Raw genomic sequence first — 20,087 nt, forward strand, 5'->3', positions numbered from 1 at the left:
CCATGGACTCTGCCACTGAGACAGGACCTTCTGATTTAAGGTCCGTTCCAGCATCCAAATCTAGTTTCTCTGCGGCTGACTGCCTGGATATTGAACGCTTTATTTTATCCAAGCGGGGTTTCTCTGAGTCGGTCATAGATACCTTGATTCAGGCTCGAAAGCCTGTCACTAAGAAAATTTATCATAAGATATGGCGTAAATATCTTTATTGGTGCGAATCCAAGGGCTACTCATGGAGTAAGATCAGGATTCCTAGGATTTTGTCCTTTCTCCAAGAAGGATTGGAGAAGGGGCTGTCAGCTAGTTCCTTAAAGGGACAGATATCTGCTTTATTCAATTTTACTGCACAAGCGTCTGGCAGATGTTCCAGACGTTCAGTCGTTTTGTCAGGCTTTAGTTAGAATCAAGCCTGTGTTTAAACCTGTTGCTCCGCCATGGAGTTTGAATTTAGTTCTTTAAGTTCTTCAAGGGGTTCCGTTTGAACCTATGCATTCCATAGATATTAAGCTTGTATCTTGAAAAGTTCTGTTTTTAGTTGCTATGTCTTCGGCTCGAAGAGTTTCTGAACTATCTGCATTGCAGTGCGACTCGCCTTATCTTGTTTTCCATGCTGATAAGGTGGTTTTGCGTGCCAAACCTGGATTCCTTCCTAAGGTTGTTACTAATAGGAATATTAATCAGGAAATTGTTGTTCCTTCTCTGTGTCCTAATCCTTCCTCCTAATCCTTTCCGTCAAACATCTTCTTTGTTTGTTGTCTATTCTGGAAGACGTAGAGGTCAAAAGGCTACGGCTACCTCTTTCTTTTTGGCTGAAAAGCATCATCCGTTTGGCATACGAGACTGCTGGACAGCAGCCTCCTGAAAGAATTACAGCTCACTCTACTAGAGCGGTGGCTTCCACATGGGCTTTTAAAAATGATGCTTCTGTTGAACAGATTTGTAAGGCTGCGACTTGGTCTTCGCTTCATACCTTTTACAAATTTGATACCTTTGCTTTTTCGGAGGCTATTTTTGGGAGAAAAGTTCTTCAAGCAGTGGTGCCTTCTGTTTAACCATCTGTCTTGTCCCTCCCGTTCATCCGTGTCCTATAGCTTTGGTATTGTATCCCACAAGTAAAGGATGAATCCATGGACTCGTCTTACCTTTATAGAAGAAAAGTAAATTTATGCTTACCTGATAAATTGATTTCTTCTATGGTAAGACGAGTCCACGGCCCGCCCTGTCATTTTAAGACAGAATGCTTTTTTTTTTATTTAAACTCTGCAACATTGTAGTTTCTCCTTTTTCTTCCTGTACCTTCGGTCGAATGACTGGGGGGTGGAGCTAAGGGAGGAGCTATATAGACAGCTCTGCTGTGGTGCTCTTTGCCACTTCCTGTACGGAAGGATAATATCCCACAAGTAAAGGATGAATCCGTGGACTCGTCTTACCATAGAAGAAATCAATTTATCAGGTAAGCATAAATTATTATTTTTTTGGTTTGGATGTTGACGAATTATCCTTGATTCTTATTTGGAGCATATAGGTTTATTAATGTAATGGGTCTATGATATAAAAACCCTGTTATGATATATCTCCCTTCAAGATCTTGGACTGTCTGTATTTATTGGAAAGGGAGAGATTACTTAAAGGGCCATAATACCCAAATGTTTAAACACTTGAAAGTGATGCAGTATAGCTGTAAAAAGCTGACTAGAAAATATCACTTGAACATCTCTATGTAAAAAAGAAAGATATTTTACCTCAAAAGTTTCTCAGTAGCCACATCCCATTGTAAAGGACTTCTAAGCAGCATATTAGTATGTATGTCCTGGGACAGCCGAAGGGTGGAGCCTCGTGCACTCTCATGTTATGTTATTTCCCTATTCAGTGAAAGGAAGTTTATAATCAAATCTCATGAGAGTTCAGTGAAATCTCATGAGATCACAGTAAAAGAGTTCATGACCTCAGCACTGCTGAAATAAAAAGAGAGAAGCGCTCAACCTGGGAACGAACAATAGCATAATAGCTTGTTCTATGGCTAGTTACCACCCAAGAAGCAGCCTCTTTTTGCTCAACATGTGCCTTTCACAGAGAAGAACTTTCCTGTGGCATATCAGTCTGATCCTGACTTCACAGTACAGTCCAGCCCCGAAATACCAGGCAATCCCTTTCTGAACGAGAGAAACAGCAAAACCCCAGACCTACGTTTCGGCCTATTGTGGGCCTCATTAGTGAGGTGCAGCCATATCCCTCTAGGCACACTGAGCAACAGGTCCACGTCTGGATTCCCACATCACACTTAGGGAGACTTCCCTAAGTGTCATAATTTGCATAAATAAAAAGAGAGAAGCGCTCAACCTGGGAACGAACAATAGCATAATAGCTTGTTCTATGGCTAGTTACCACCCAAGAAGCAGCCTCTTTTTGAAGTCTCCCTAAGTGTGATGCGGGAATGCAGACGTGGACCCGTTGCTCGGTGTGCCTAGAGGGATATGGCTGCACCTCACTGACGAGGCCCACAATAGGCCGAAACGTACATCTGGGGTTTTGCTGTTTCTCTCGTTCAGAGAGGGATTGCCTAGTATTTCGTGGCTGGATTCTGTGAAGTCAGGATCAGACTGATATGCTTCAGGAAAGTTATTCTCTGTGAAAGGCACATGTTGAGAAAAAAGAGTCTGCTTCTTGGGTGGTAACTAGCCATAGAGCAAGCTATAATGCTATTGTTCGTTCCCAGGTTGAGCGCTTCTCTCTTCTTATCTCAGCACTGCTGATGCTGATTGGCTAATTCTGGGAAGGATAAGACTCTTAAGCGCTACTGCTTAATTACCCGATATGAAAAGATAGTCTTACTATGTAATTTGAATCAATAAATTCTGTTTATTTTGAGCACACTATAGATACAAACAGTTAGATCTAAAAGTTTGAAATAAAAATATAGTCTAAATCACTGTTAGTTAAAACAAATATTTAAAACAGATAGTTAAAACAAATAGGTTGGCCAACCTAAAAACATGAGTCGGATGAATCAATATAATATGCTATAATCTCATAGATGTATTGAATAAGCAAGTTAATATATTTATATATGTCTGGATATATTTCAGCCTAGGTAAAGATTGCAGATATTATTTGTGGATCTGATGTGGCACAATTTATGATACAATAAAGTATTCACAAAGAATATTTGCAATGTTTAGTGATGTTTATTTCAGTGTAAAAATAAAAACATACAAACAATTTTCATCAATAGTATCAGCCTTAAACGTATAAATGATTACATAAAAAAAATTAGTAAAATACTGAAAGGATAAAAGTCTTTTTGTAGAGACCCTGGAAATAGCAGTATACTGCTTAAGCTGGTAAGTGTTAAAAGAGTGGAAGTCTTTATTGCGGCAATTGTATGCTCTACAATGAACTGCTTATTAAGATTCGCTGTTATGTCCTTCGTAAATGTTTGTGTGGGTGTGTCACTAGGCAAGTTTTTGGAGTCGTCAAAAGTAAAGTTATAGAGTACTGCTTTGTGATTGGCGTGATCCGCTTTTTACATGAACTTTCTTAATGTACTCACAGTTACAGGTGTCTTTAGCGTTTTTTTCTGTTCGTCTATCTCTGTTGTTTTTGATTTTCGTGTTGTCCCTTTTTTTTTTAGTGCCTTTTGTCCACACTGTGTGTTCGTGGTGGAGTGAATGCTGGAATAGTTGCAATGGTGTGTGGTTACTGTTACCACTCCTAAATCTTCCAAATAGCAGGGAGTTAGCTCCGTACTCTCTTTGTTTCAGAGTACTTCCCTTTGCAGGTTTCAGCAGAATCCTTCTTGCTGGCTGTTATTAAGTGTGCTTCTGTTGAAGCTTAATAAGCAGTTCATTGTCGAGCATACAATTGCCGCAATAAAGACTTCCACTCTTTTAACACTTACCAGCTTAAGCAGTATACTGCTATTTCCAGGTTCTCTACAAAAAGACTTTCATCCTTTCAGTATTTTACTAAATTTTTTATGTAATCATTTATACGTTTAAGGCTGATACTATTGATGAAAATTGTTTGTATGTTTTTATTTTTACACTGAAATAAATATCACTAAACATTGCAAATATTCTTTGTGAATACTTTATTGTATCATAAATTGCGCCACATCAGATCCACAAATAATATCTGCAATCTTTACCTAGGCTGAAATATATCCAGACATATATAAATATATTAACTTGCTTATTCAATACATCTATGAGATTATAGCATATTATATTGATTCATCCGACTCATGTTTTTAGGTTGGCCAACCTATTTGTTTTAACTATCTGTTTTAAATATTTGTTTTAACTAACAGTGATTTAGACTATATTTTTATTTCAAACTTTTAGATCTAACTGTTTGTATCTATATTGTGTTCAAAATAAACAGAATGTATTGATTCAAATTACATAGTAAGACTATCTTTCCATATCGGGTAATTAAGCAGTAGCGCTTAAGAGTCTTATCCTTCCAAGAATTAGCCAATCAGCATCAGCAGTGCTGAGATAAGAAGAGAGAAGCGCTCAACCTGGGAACGAACAATAGCATTATAGCTTGATCTATGGCTAGTTACCACCCAAGAAGCAGCCTCTTTTTTCTCAACATGTGCCTTTCACAGAGAATAACTTTCCTGAAGCATATCAGTCTGATCCTGACTTCACAGAGTCCAGCCCCGAAATACCATTCAATCCCTCTCTGAACGAGAGAAACAGCAAAACCCCAGATGTACGTTTCGGCCTATTGTGGGCCTCGTCAGTGAGGTGCAGCCATATCCCTCTAGGCACACCGAGCAACGGGTCCACGTCTGCATTCCCGCATCACACTTAGGGAGACTTCAAAAAGAGGCTGCTTCTTGGGTGGTAACTAGCCATAGAACAAGCTATTATGCTATTGTTCGTTCCCAGGTTGAGCACTTCTCTCTTTTTATTTATGCAAATTATGACACTTAGGGAAGTCTCCCTAAGTGTGATGCGGGAATCCAGACGTGGACCCGTTGCTCAGTGTGCCTAGAGGGATATGGCTGCACCTCACTGATGAGGCCCACAATAGGCCGAAACGTACGTCTGGGGTTTTGCTGTTTCTCTCGTTCAGAAAGGGATTGCCTGGTATTTCGGGGCTGGACTGTACTGTGAAGTCAGGATCAGACTGATATGCTTCGGTAAAGTTCTTCTCTGTGAAAGGCACATGTTGAGTAAAAAAAGGCTGTTTCTTGGGTGGTAACTAGCCATAGAACAAGCTATTATGCTATTGTTCGTTCCCAGGTTGAGCGCTTCTCTCTTTTTATTTATGCAAATTATGACACTTAGGGAAGTCTCCCTAAGTGTGATGCGGGAATCCAGACTGTTTGTATCTATATTGTGTTCAAAATAAACAGAATTTATTGATTCAAATGACATAGTAAGACTATCTTTCCATATCGGGTAATTAAGCAGTAGCGCTTAAGAGTCTTATCCTTCCCAGAATTTACCTACATTTGAAGTTTTTGAGATTACTTCTTTTAGACTTAATAGCTTTTACCCCCACAGCGCATAGTTTATTAACCCATCTCGCCACTGATGCTGATTGGCTGCTGTTCATTTCTTCTTTTTTTTTTTTTTTTTTACCTGCAGCTAAGTATAACTTTTTACACAGAACTTACTCTGCTGGGCTGAAGAAATTGTGAGGTAAAATATCTTCCTTTTTTATATAGAGATGCTCAGGTGATATTTTCATGTCAGCTTTTTACAGTTATAATGTATCAGTTTCAAGTAATTTAGCATATGAGTATTATGTCTTTAGTTAATACCTTTAACTAGTATGCCTACACTTTTTGTTTCTTTGTTGTGGAGCTAAAATAGCCCATGGGGTATTCTTTGGAGGTGAATTTAGGTGTGTTGTTTTTGGGAAAATGGGTTTCTTGTAAAACTATTATCTCTGCTTTTTGTTTGTTGAATACATTTTAAAGCAAGTGATCTTTTAAAGGGGGAGAAAGAAACGTGATCTTTGGACTTGCCATAATGGGTTTAAAGTGTGTTGGTTGGGGAGCTTTAAAATTGGTCGTTTGATGAGGGGTAGTTGACAATTTAGTTTGAGAGGGTTATTACTAATTTCTGGTTCGTTATTTAAGGTGACTGTCAAAATAGAAGGATTCTCCCCCCCCCCCATGTTTTTAAACACACTGGCAAGTGAAAAGAAAGCTAAAACCACATACCTGTGTATGTGTGTATGTGTGTGTGTATATATATGTGTGTGTGTGTGTGTGTGTGTGTATATATATATATATATATATATATATATATATATATATATATATATATATATATATATATATATATATATATATATATATATATATATATATATGTGTATATATATATATAAATATTTTTTTGTTTTTTATAGGTATTAGCAGACAGCATTAGTTAGAGGGGGAGTGTTAGAGAGCTGTTTGGGGGAGGGATCAGGGAGGTTGGAGGGTAAGGGGGGATTCTACACTGCAGAAAATAGGAATATATATATATTTATTTATTTATTTTTTATTTATTTTTTTATGACACACTGTCTGCCAGTACCTAAAATGGTGTTGACAAGTTGGGGTGAGGTAGGGAAGAGGTGAATATATAAAAAAAAAAACAAGGCTATATTTCAGTTTAAATGGAGTGATGGCAAACATTCTAAAGATTCTCAAGTATTTTGGGCAAGTTCTTCTCTTAAAGTTCCGGCAGTGAAGGGGTTAATGGGATTAATTTACCACAAAAAAAAGCAACATAATTAAAATCTTATTGTTATTCCAGGATAAATAAGATTTCAGATATTTGCTGAACTACACATATTTTGAATGGTAAAAGGGAAGAGTAAAAGTAATGAAAGACAATAAAGATGAAGAGATTAGAGAACCATAAAGGGACAAGCTTTAAGACATGTAAATGAAAAAAAGAAAATGGTGGGATAAAATATGTGAGAGCAAGTAATTCAAGTGTTATTATATATATGGAAAGAAACTGAAATCATTATCATTTTGGAATATTTTACGATTATTATGGCCCTAACAGGATCACTAGTAGAAGCACTAGCAGGTCTATTCTAATAGAATTAATATCAGGTGTTTTATCGTAAAAAGACAAAGCAACTCACATCTGTCACATAAAGAACAATTGTCAACTGATTAAAATATTGTAATACTTTGTAATAAATTATCAAATAAAACCAGTTGATGATGGTGGACTCTCAGTGTTTGGGCACTGTGAGTCTGTGTGTTTGCGTGTGTATAAAATGTGTTTGTGTGTGTGTACTAAAATATGTGTTTGTATGTTTATGTAAGACACATTAATTGTCTTGCTTTTTTTTCTAATTTATGTTGTAGGTCAGCAGCAAGGATCAGAAGGAACAAAGGTACAACAAGCTACTATCGCTCCTGTAACTGTAGCAGTTGGGGGTATTACTAATGCAACAATTGGTGCTGTCAGTCCAGACCAAATAACGCAAGTGCAACTTCAGCAGTCCCAGCCATCGTCCGATCAGGAAGTTCAGACCGGCAAGAGATTAAGAAGAATTGCATGTTCTTGTCCTAACTGCAGAGAAGGTGAAGGCAGGTATGTACATTATTTAGTTTTTCTCTTACATAGAGTAATATTAAGTGTTGACGGTTTAATAGTATTTGAATTTTGCATGTCAGGTAACCGAGGTAAGGGAACATAACATTGCTTAAAATATCAATATTTTTTTTATTAATTTATTAGATATGATTACAACATAAATGTATCTGCATGTAAAGTCCATCTATATATATATATATATATATATATATATATATATATATATATATATATATATATATATACAAATATCCAGACAGGTGCACTCACTGTGACATAAGACATCCGCCGGGGTGCTGCGCTGAAAACATATAGCAATATCCGTTCAACCCCTCAAGGTAGAAAAACGCTTCACTCTCCGGTCTCTTTCAAAATCCTTTATTAAGTATCCAGCATCATATGACAAAATTCCCAAACGTTTCGATACCAATTGGTATCTTTTTCAATGGGTAATCAGAACATATCTATCCCAAAAGAAGATTCCTAATACTAACCACAAACCACTCACCTATATACACCTGTAAAGCCTCTCTGTCACTTCCGGTACATCAGAAAACCTATAGTGGTTCAAAATTATGTTGACTATAGAGAGGAAGCCTATAGACAGCTGACTGATAATCGCATCTATTGTAAACTAAGAGGAAATCCAATAAATACATTTAAGAAGGAATTGGATCTTATATTGAAATATGGGCTAGAATCCGGTACTATACCTATTGCCCAAAGTACACAAGACTCTGATTAAACCGCCTGGCAGACCTATTGTGTCTGCCAGGGATTCTTTGTGTTCTAATGTGGCCATTTTCATAGACCATCACCTACAGCCAGTTGTAAAGGAGTCATATTCCTTTATACTGGATTCTCCCTCACTCATTCGGAGGTTACTTGCCTGGAATGAACTTGGTCCAGATGACCTACAGGGAGAGAAGAGTGTATAGGTGGCTCTATGGGAAGGAGGACAATAGACCACAATTTAGACGAAGGAGACGCTTTAATAATAGAAACATTGCTGACACTGTTGACAGTAGTGGAGGTGATTCATCTGGGCCAGATAATGATGAGTCCAACCCTAATGTTAATGCTGGTCACCCTTTAGGTGGGGTGAGCACCAGATCCTCCAAAAAACCTCCGCTTCCAGTAAAGCAAAACGAGCAAGACCGCACACGAGGAGGGGATGATTCAAAGAAAAAAACGGGCAAGAAAAAATAGAAAAAATAGATATTATCTACAATTTAAGTGACAGAGCTTTAAGTTTAGATGAGAAAAGTTTGCTAAATAAGGGCCTGTCCTTTGTCCCCACTCCAGCTATAGACAAATTCAAAATGAATGTTGAAACCTACAAATTACAGAGACAGCTTAGGATTAAGGATTTTTTTAAAAATAGTGAACAAGAGAGTGTCAACAAGTTCAAAAGTCAGAGCAAGTTTGATCCAATTAACTTAAACCCTTCTATCCGTAGTTTTTCACGCATGATTAATGATACGTGTGAACGAGCAAAAGTAGAAAATTTGTTCCCTAACCTCACTAAAGGGGAAAAGGAGGCTCTAAAGAGTTTAAAAAATGACACCACGATCATTATCCATGCGGCGGATAAAGGAGGCTCTATAGTGGTTCAAAATTATGTTGACTATAGAGAGGAAGCCTATAGACAGCTGACTGATAATCGCATCTATTGTAAACTAAGAGGAAATCCAATAAATACATTTAAGAAGGAATTGGATCTTATATTGAAATATGGGCTAGAATCAGGTATGATTGATGAAAATGAATTTGAATATATGACTACTGCATTTCCGGTTATTCCGGTACTATACCTATTGCCCAAAGTACACAAGACTCTGATTAAACCGCCTGGCAGACCTATTGTGTCTGCCAGGGATTCTTTGTGTTCTAATGTGGCCATTTTCATAGACCATCACCTACAGCCAGTTGTAAAGGAGTCATATTCCTTTATACTGGATTCTCCCTCACTCATTCGGAGGTTACTTGCCTGGAATGAACTTGGTCCAGATGACCTACTTGTTACAATGGATGTTGACAGCTTGTACACTGTCATCCCGCATGATGGTGGTGTACAGGCGGTCAGATCCATGTTAAGTGAGTCATTGGCGTATGCGGGACCACCCATTGAGTTCCTATTGGAACTATTGAGGTTTTGTTTGGAAAATTTTTTTTTCAAATTTGAGAAGGAATTCTTCTTACAAATATCAGGAACTGCAATGGGTTCAAATATGGCTCCCGCATACGCCAATCTGTATATGTCTTGGTATGAGACTATGGTCATGCACATTCGCACAATTGATAAAATTAAACTGTACGTCAGGTATATTGACGATGTGTTTTTGGTATGGAGAGGGTCAGAGGAATCCCTAGGACAGTGGGTTGACAGCTTAAATCAGCTTGAGTCAACTATTCGATTTAAAGTGGCCCATAACAGGGTGAGCATACCATTCCTAGATCTAAACATATCTGTTAATACAGAGGATGATTGTTACAAATTTTCTACCTCCTTATATTCAAAACCGACGGATAGAAACTCATTGTTGCTATCCACAAGTTTTCACCCTGAACATCAAAAAAAGAGTGTGGTATCCTCTCAACTCACGCGGGTGGCCCGCAATAACACATTAAGAGAGACTAGAAGAGTACAGGAGGATGAAATGATTAAGAAATTGGAGCAACGAGGATATGCAAGAAAACTGATAACACAGGTGCAAACCAACCTGGCCGGGGATGATCAAATATCCCTGCTACAACCACATGATCCTACTGATAAAGTAGAAAACAGTAACGATATCATTAACTTTGTTACCACGTTCAACCCCGTGTCCAAAATATTGTCTGAATCGGTCAAGAAGAACTGGGACATTATCAATACTGACAAATCACTACCATTCCTGCACACATCAGCCCCACGGATGGCTTATAAGAGAGCACCCAATTTGAAGGATTTACTTGTCCAGAATGACCCTGTGAAGTGCTATGAAAAAGGTACTTGGCTGGACAGCAGGAAAAAAGTTGGCTGCTATAGATGTGGGGACTGCACTACGTGCAATAGTATGTTAACAGGGATGTTCTTTCACCACCCACACACTGGGAGAAAATACAAGATTCTACACAGATTGTCATGTATGAGTACGTATGTTGTATACATACTAATGTGTCCATGTTCGCTTGTCTATGTGGGGAAGACCTCTACTACATTTCGAGATAGAATGGCCAATCATCGCCATGCGATTAGACAAGCGATTGACAAGAAAACATCTGATCAACCGGTCGCCAGACATTTCCTTCAAGCTGGGCACACAGCGGCAAGTTTAAGGACTATGTTGATTGATCATGTGCCCCCCTTACGAAGGGGTGGAGATAGGAACACGAAACTACTCCAAGTTGAGACCTCCTGGATTTATCGTTTAGACACAGTGGCTCCCAAGGGTCTGAATGTACAGATGGACTTTGGTGTCTTCCTTTAAGTGAAATGTCCATGATTTATCGGTCTAGGTCATCAACACCCAGGAAGATGGACTGGTCCAGAATATATGGGTTCACAAAGTCTCTGAAGATATGGTGTTTAGTGTATTGCGGTAGCCACAACTAAGTCTCTCACTGCACTCCAATTGGCATAGAAGCTATATGTTATATTGATAATTATAGTATAAAATACTTTAACTAGATAATAGACAGTTTGGAGACTGTGGATAAGATAATTAAGGGGGCGGTGATTAACTTAGCAAACTGTATATAAAAATGCTAAGTATCTTACCTAATACTCTATAAATATAAAGGAATAAAGTCTGTTCTGAGAACTCAGGTAGTCTTATTATAGATCTTTGATTTTAACTTGGTATAGATAGTTTTTTTACACTTTAGAGTAGTTATACTTGTAAGAGTTAGTCCGGTATCATTAGAACTTCAGCCACCTGGGCATGCGCATTAGCTGCCAAAACAGTAAGGAGTAACTATGCATGGTTGGAACGCAAACGTCATTACGTTATTGAATATGCAAATTAGCCATGCGGTTGGCTAACTCCTGGACGCATGCGCATGGTGGGGCGGTTTTCTGATGTACCGGAAGTGACAGAGAGGCTTTACAGGTGTATATAGGTGAGTGGTTTGTGGTTAGTATTAGGAATCTTCTTTTGGGATAGATATGTTCTGATTACCCATTGAAAAAGATACCAATTGGTATCGAAACGTTTGGGAATTTTGTCATATGATGCTGGATACTTAATAAAGGATTTTGAAAGAGACCGGAGAGTGAAGCGTTTTTCTACCTTGAGGGGTTGAACGGATATTGCTATATATATATATATATATATATATATATATATATATATATATATATATATATATATATATATATACGAAAAATCTTACACTCATGCTTGATGTAAAGTTCTGTGATAAAAGCAGAGAAATTCCTGCATTTGTACCTTTTTTATAGCGTAAAGTCTTTATCTCTGCCCTGACTTACCGGACTTAGGTGGCCTGCTTTTAGAACTCCTATTCTTAGTCACCTTCTACAAGACTTGTTTGGGCATTTAGTCTATTTTGAAGATAGAAATATTTTTCTTCTTTTGTCCTTTTGAATACAAGAACATTATTAAAGAGCAATTGCAGCCTAAATTGGAATGTACATGCGCATTTCCATTTTGAATAGAAGCATTTTTGCAATATACATATATTAGCAAAATGCTTCTAGTAAAAGCTATAGCTTTTTCAAGAGTGTACTTAAAAGTATCCTCTGTGCATCAGCATTTTAAACACAATTGCTCAGAGAGCCTAAGATACTTGTATCATCTGGCAATGGCTCAATTTGCATCATTACTGACGTGACACAAGCCCCCACTAGCTCTCTGAGCAGCTACATATTTAAAATGCTGGTGCATTATGCTTCACATGCATGTGTAGAGAAAAATGCTAACACTAAAACAGTGATAAATTTATCTAAAAGCATTTTCTCCAACATAGGTGTGTCCGGTCCACGGCGTCATCCTTACTTGTGGGATATTCTCTTCCCCAACAGGAAATGGCAAAGAGCCCAGCAAAGCTGGTCACATGATCCCTCCTAGGCTCCGCCTACCCCAGTCATTCTCTTTGCCGTTGCACCGGCAACATCTCCACGGAGATGGTTAAGAGTTTTTTGGTGTTTAAATGTAGTTTTTATCCTTCAATCAAGTGTTTGTTATTTTAAAATAGTGCTGGTATGTACTATTTACTCTGAAACAGAAAAGAGATGAAGATTTCTGTTTGTAAGAGGAAGATGATTTTAGCAAACGTTACTAAAATCGATTGCTGTTTCCACACAGGACTGTTGAGATGAAGTAACTTCAGTTGGGGGAAACAGTTGGCAGACTTTTCTGCTTGAGGTATGACTGGCCACATTTCTAACAAGACTATGTAATGCTGGAAGGCTGTCATTTCCCCTATGGGGACCGGTAAGCCATTTTCTTAGATTAAGTAAAAGAATAAAGGGCTTTATAAGGGCTTAAAAAACTGGTAGACATTTTTCTGGGCTAAAACGATTACTTTGCTAAGCATATTTGGCAGATTATAACTCTTAATAGTTATTATAATCTTGGGGATTGTTGTTAAAAAACGGCAGGCACTGTATTGGACACCTTTTTCAGATGGGGGCCTTTTCTAGTCATAGGCAGAGCCTCATTTTCGCGCCACTAATGCGCAGTTGTTTTTTGGAAAGCAAGGCATGCAGATGCATGTGTGAGGAGCTAAGAACCACTGAAAAAGCTTATAGAAGGCGTCATTTGGTATCGTATTCCCCTCTGGGCTTGGTTGGGTCTCAGCAAAGCAGATACCTGGGACTGTATAGGGGTTAAATGTAAAAACGGCTCCGGTTCCGTTATTTTAAGGGTTAAAGCTTTCAAATTTGGTGTGCAATACTTTTAAGGCTTTAAGACACTGTGGTGAAATTTTGGTGAATTTTGAACAATTCCTTCATGCTTTTTCACATATTCAGTAATAAAGTGTGTTCAGTTTAAAATTTAAAGTGACAGTAAAGGTTTTATTTTAAAACGTTTTTTGTGCTTGTTGACTAGTTTAAGCCTGTTTAACATGTCTGAACCATCAGATAAGCGATGTTCTATATGTATGAAAGCCAAGGTTTCTCCCCATTTAAATATATGTGATGATTGTGACATAGTGTCCAAACAAAGTAGGGACAATGATGCCACAGATAATGATATTGCCCAAGATGATTCCTCAAATGAGGGGAGTAAGCATGATACTGCATCATCCCCTTCTGTGTCTACACCAGTTTTGCCCACACAAGAGGCCCCTAGTACATCTAGTGCGCCAATACTTATTACCATGCAACAATTAACGGCTGTTATGGATAATTCTATTGCAAACATTTTATCTAAAATGCCTACTTATCAGAGAAAGCGCGATTGCTCTGTTTTAAACACTGAAGAGCAAGAGGACGCTGATGATAACTGTTCTGACATACCCTCACACCAATCTGAAGGGGCCAGGAGGGAGGTTTTGTCTGAGGGAGAAATTTCAGATTCAGGAAAAATTTCTCAACAAGCTGAACCTGATGTTGTAACATTTAAATTTAAATTAGAACATCTCCGCGCACTGCTTAAGGAGGTGTTATCTACTCTGGATGATTGTGACAATTTGGTCATTCCAGAGAAATTATGTAAGATGGACAAGTTCCTAGAGGTTCCGGTGCCCCCCGATGCTTTTCCTATACCCAAGCGGGTGGCGGACATAGTAAATAAGGAGTGGGAAAGGCCCGGCATACCTTTTGTTCCTCCCCCTATATTTAAGAAATTATTTCCTATAGTCGACCCCAGAAAGGACTTATGGCAGACAGTCCCCAAGGTCGAGGGGGCGGTCTCTACTCTAAACAAACGCACTACTATTCCCATAGAAGATAGTTGTGCTTTCAAATATCCTATGGATAAAAAATTAGAGGGTTTGCTTAAAAAGATGTTTGTTCAGCAAGGTTACCTTCTACAACCAATTTCATGCATTGTTCCTGTCACTACGGCAGCGTGTTTCTGGTTCGAAGAACTAGAAAAGTCGCTCAATAAAGAATCTTCGTATGAGGAGGTTATGGACAGAGTTCAAGCACTTAAATTGGCTAACTCTTTTATTTTAGATGCCGCTTTGCAATTAGCTAGATTAGCGGCGAAAAATTCAGGGTTTGCTATCGTGGCGCGCAGAGCGCTTTGGCTAAAGTCTTGGTCAGCGGATGTGTCTTCCAAGACAAAATTGCTTAACATCCCTTTCAAGGGTAAAACACTGTTTGGTCCTGATTTGAAAGAGATTATTTCAGACATCACCGGGGGAAAGGGCCACGCCCTTCCTCAGGATAGGTCTTTTAAGGCTAAAAATAAGCCTAATTTTCGTCCCTTTCGCAGAAACGGACCAGCCTCTAATTCTACATCCTCTAAGCAAGAGGGTAATACTTCTCAACCCAAACCAGCCTGGAGACCGATGCAAGGCTGGAACAAGGGTAAGCAGGCCAAGAAGCCTGCCACTGCTACCAAAACAGCATGAAGGGATGGCCCCCGATCCGGGACCGGATCTGGTGGGGGGCAGACTTTCTCTCTTTGCTCAGGCTTGGGCAAGAGATGTTCAGGATCCTTGGGCACTAGAAATAGTCTCTCAAGGTTATCTCCTGGAATTCAAGGAACTACCCCCAAGGGGAAGGTTCCACAGGTCTCAATTATCTTCAAACCAAATAAAAAGACAGGCATTCTTACATTGTGTAGAAGACCTGTTAAAGATGGGAGTAATTCATCCAGTTCCAATAGGAGAACAAGGGATGGGGTTTTACTCCAACCTGTTCATAGTTCCCAAAAAAGAGGGAACATTCAGACCAATTTTAGATCTCAAGATCCTAAACAAATTTCTCAGGGTTCCATCGTTCAAAATGGAAACCATTCGAACGATCCTTCCTACCATCCAGGAAGGTCAATTTATGACCACGGTGGATTTGAAGGATGCGTACCTACATATTCCTATCCACAAGGAACATCATCAGTTCCTAAGGTTCGCTTTTCTGGACAAGCATTACCAGTTTGTGGCACTTCCATTCGGATTAGCCACTGCTCCGAGAATTTTCACAAAGGTACTAGGGTCCCTTCTAGCGGTTCTAAGACCAAGGGGCATTGCAGTAGTACCTTACTTGGACGACATCCTGATTCAAGCGTCGTCTCTGTCAAAAGCAAAGGCTCATACGGACATCGTCCTAGCCTTTCTCAGATCTCACGGATGGAAAGTGAACAAAGAAAAAAGTTCTCTGTCCCCGTCAACAAGAGTTCCCTTCTTGGGAACAATAATAGATTCCTTAGAAATGAGGATTTTTCTGACAGAGGTCAGAAAATCAAAACTTCTAAGCTCTTGTCAAGTACTTCATTCTGTTCTTCGTCCTTCCATAGCGCAGTGCATGGAAGTAATAGGATTGATGGTTGCAGCAATGGACATAGTTCCTTTTGCACGAATTCATCTAAGACCATTACAACTGTGCATGCTCAGACAGTGGAATGGGGATTATACAGACTTGTCTCCGACGATTCAAGTAGATCAAAAGACCAGAGATTCACTCCGTTGGTGGCTGATCCTGGACAACCTGTCACAGGGAATGAGCTTCCGCAGACCAGAGTGGGTCATTGTCACGACCGACGCCAGTCTGGTGGGCTGGGGTGCGGTCTGGGAATCCCTGAAAGCTCAGGGTCTATGGTCTCGGGAAGAATCTCTTCTCCCGATAAACATTCTGGAACTGAGAGCGATATTCAATGCTCTCAAAGCTTGGCCTCCTCTAGCAAGGGCCAGATTCATAAGGTTTCAATCAGACAACATGACGACTGTTGCGTACATCAACCATCAGGGGGGAACAAGGAGTTCCCTGGCGATGGAGGAAGTGACCAAGATAATTCAATGGGCGGAGGATCACTCCTGCCACTTGTCTGCAATCCACATCCCAGGAGTGGAAAATTGGGAAGCGGATTTTCTGAGTCGTCAGACATTCCATCCGGGGGAGTGGGAACTCCATCCGGAAATCTTTGCCCAAATAACTCAGTTATGGGGCATTCCAGACATGGATCTGATGGCCTCTCGTCAGAACTTCAAGGTTCCTTGTTACGGGTCCAGATCCAGGGATCCCAAGGCGACTCTAGTAGATGCACTAGTAGCTCCTTGGACCTTCAACCTAGCTTATGTATTCCCACCGTTTCCTCTCATTCCCAGGCTGGTAGCCAGGATCAATCAGGAGAGGGCTTCGGTGATCTTGATAGCTCCTGCGTGGCCACGCAGGACTTGGTATGCAGACCTGGTGAATATGTCATCGGCTCCACCATGGAAGCTACCTTTGAGACAGGACCTTCTTGTTCAAGGTCCATTCGAACATCCGAATCTGGTTTCCCTCCAACTGACTGCTTGGAGATTGAACGCTTGATTTTATCAAAGCGTGGGTTTTCAGATTCTGTAATAGATACTCTGATTCAGGCTAGAAAGCCTGTAACTAGAAAGATTTATCATAAAATATGGAAAAAATATATCTGTTGGTGTGAATCTAAAGGATTCCCATGGAACAAGATAAAAATTCCTAAGATTCTATCCTTTCTACAAGAAGGTTTGGCGAAAGGATTATCTGCAAGTTCTCTGAAGGGACAGATCTCTGCTTTATCTGTTCTACTTCACAAAAGGCTGGCAGCTGTGCCAGACGTTCAAGCGTTTGTTCAGGCTCTGGTTAGAATCAAGCCTGTTTACAGACCTTTGACTCCTCCCTGGAGTCTAAATCTAGTTCTTTCAGTTCTTCAAGGGGTTCCGTTTGAACCCTTACATTCCGTAGATATTAAGTTATTATCTTGGAAAGTTTTGTTTTTGGTTGCAATTTCTTCTGCTAGAAGAGTTTCAGAGTTATCTGCTCTGCAGTGTTCTCCGCCCTATCTGGTGTTCCATGCAGATAAGGTGGTTTTGCGTACTAAGCCTGGTTTTCTTCCGAAAGTTGTTTCCAACAAAAATATTAACCAGGAGATAGTTGTACCTTCTTTGTGTCCGAATACAGTTTCAAAGAAGGAACGTTTGTTACACAATTTGGACGTAGTCCGTGCTCTAAAATTCTATTTAGAGGCTACTAAAGATTTCAGACAAACATCTTCTTTGTTTGTTGTTTATTCTGGTAAAAGGAGAGGTCAAAAAGCAACTTCTACCTCTCTTTCTTTTTGGCTTAAAAGCATTATCCGATTGGGTTATGAGACTGCCGGACGGCAGCCTCCTGACAGAATCACAGCTCACTCCACTAGGGCTGTGGCTTCCTCATGGGCCTTCAAGAACGAGGCTTCTGTTGACCAGATATGTAAGGCAGCGACTTGGTCTTCACTGCACACTTTTGCCAAATTTTACAAATTTGATACTTTTGCTTCTTCGGAGGCTATTTTTGGGAGAAAGGTTTTGCAAGCCGTGGTGCCTTCCATTTAGGTGACCTGATTTGCTCCCTCCCTTCATCCGTGTCCTAAAGCTTTGGTATTGGTTCCCACAAGTAAGGATGACGCCGTGGACCGGACACACCTATGTTGGAGAAAACAGAATTTATACTTACCTGATAAATTACTTTCTCCAACGGTGTGTCCGGTCCACGGCCCGCCCTGGTTTTTTTAATCAGGTCTGATGAATTATTTTTTCTAACTACAGTCACCACGGTATCATATGGTTTCTCCTATGCATATTTCCTCATGTACGTCGTTCGAATGACTGGGGTAGGCGGAGCCTAGGAGGGATCATGTGACCAGCTTTGCTGGGCTCTTTGCCATTTCCTGTTGGGGAAGAGAATATCCCACAAGTAAGGATGACGCCGTGGACCGGACACACCGTTGGAGAAAGTAATTTATCAGGTAAGCATAAATTCTGTTTTTGCCAATATATGTATATAGTAAATATGTTTAAATCCAAAGATGTAATTCATCTATGTGCATTTATATTTTGATTGCGATATTTCATTAAGATACTCAAACAGTATTTAATCTTGGTTAAGCTTTTTTTCCTCCTTGTATATTGTCTGGACTACGCTCTTCCCAGTTACCCTTCCCACTGTATAGAATTTGTTTACACTTCTCAGTCTTTCCTTCTTCATATGGGAAGAGTCCACAGCTGCATTCCTTACTTGTGGGAAATACTGAACCAGGAGGAGGCAAATACACCCCAGCAAAAGGCCTAAATACCTCCCCCCATTTCTGATAACCACAATCATTCTTTGCCTTTCCTCACAGGACTAGATTCTCTGAGGCTGACTGGGTGGAGATTGACCGCTTAGTCCTAGCCAAGAGAGGGTTTTCTGAGAGAGTTATTTTTACTCTCATTTGAGCTTGTATGCTGGTTGCTCGTCGCATCTATCATAAGTTGTAAAGGACCTACTTATTCTGTTCTCCAGGATGAACTGGAGAAGGGCTTTATCTGTAAGTCCCCTGAGGACTCTTCCCATACAAAAGGAAAGGAAATTATCTGGTGTCATATTTTTTTTTTTTTCTTCTCTTGACCATCTTTTTGTTTTCTTTTCAGCCCTTTTATCTTTCAGATGATCTTACTGCCCTCTATATACCATTTTCTTAATATATATGAAGAGGTTTTGCCCTTACACCTTGCAAGGGCATCCTTGGAGTAAACATACTATAACGCCTCTTGTTCCCTCGGCAGAATGACTGGGGTTATGAGGAAGTGGGGGAGGTATTTAGGCCTTTGGCTGGGGTGTTTTTGCCTCCTCCTGGTGGCCAGGTTTAGTATTTCCCACAAGTAAGTAATGCAGCTGTGGACTCTTCCCATACCTTACTGCCCTCTATATACCATTCTCTTAATATATATGAAAAGGTTTTGCCCATACACCTTGCAAGGGCATCCTTGGAGTAAACATACTATTACGCCTCTCATCATTCTCTGGGCCCCTTCATATACTTCCACTATTTTCATTCTTGTGATGTTACCCATAAGAAAGCACATTTCTTTCCTATGACATGGAGAGTCCACAACGTCATTCCAATTACTAGTGGGATATTCGACTCCTGGCCAGCAGGAGGAGGCAAAGAGCACCCCAGCAAAGCTGTTATTGAGGATTTTAATCCTTTTATGAGTATTTTTCCCTGCAAGCAAGGATTGGGGTCTAGCCGTGCCCATGTCAATCTCTTGAGTAAGAGTAGTGGTGGCTTTTAGCAGTTAAAAGGCGACGAGGAAGTCTTTGCTTTACTTTTAACACTTTGCTACCCCTTTATGGAAAGCCTGAGTTGGTTGCTCCGTTCTTTCTTTTTCCTACAGATCTATGGCAGGGAGCGTATGGCCTGCCACACCTTGAGGATCAGCATCTTGAATGCACTAGGCTCTAAGGTAAGTGCCTTTGCCTTCTAGGCACAGGAGGGCTGCAGCACTTAAGGGGTTAATCCTCTTTATCAGATACATTCTGAGACTTCATAATCCTTTATTTTAAGGATTCATATTTGGGACACTTTTATTTTACTCAGTATGGCACTTCATCAGTATGAGATAATCAGTATGACAGGC

General features: G+C 39.8%; 1 protein-coding gene across 2 annotated transcripts in view; it reads left to right on the forward strand.

Annotated features, from left to right (window-relative positions):
* SP4 (Sp4 transcription factor) overlaps nucleotides 1-20,087 on the forward strand; it is a 255,222-nt gene that overhangs the window by 21,849 nt on the left and 213,286 nt on the right. For both annotated transcript variants that reach the window (XM_053714137.1, XM_053714136.1), the window contains exon 4: nucleotides 7,337-7,565. In XM_053714137.1, the coding sequence (XP_053570112.1) occupies nucleotides 7,337-7,565 (229 nt within the window). The remainder of the gene's footprint in view (nucleotides 1-7,336; nucleotides 7,566-20,087) is intronic.

The sequence above is a fragment of the Bombina bombina genome, chromosome 5 (genome assembly GCF_027579735.1).
Source record: "Bombina bombina isolate aBomBom1 chromosome 5, aBomBom1.pri, whole genome shotgun sequence".
NCBI classification, from domain to species: domain Eukaryota; kingdom Metazoa; phylum Chordata; class Amphibia; order Anura; family Bombinatoridae; genus Bombina; species Bombina bombina.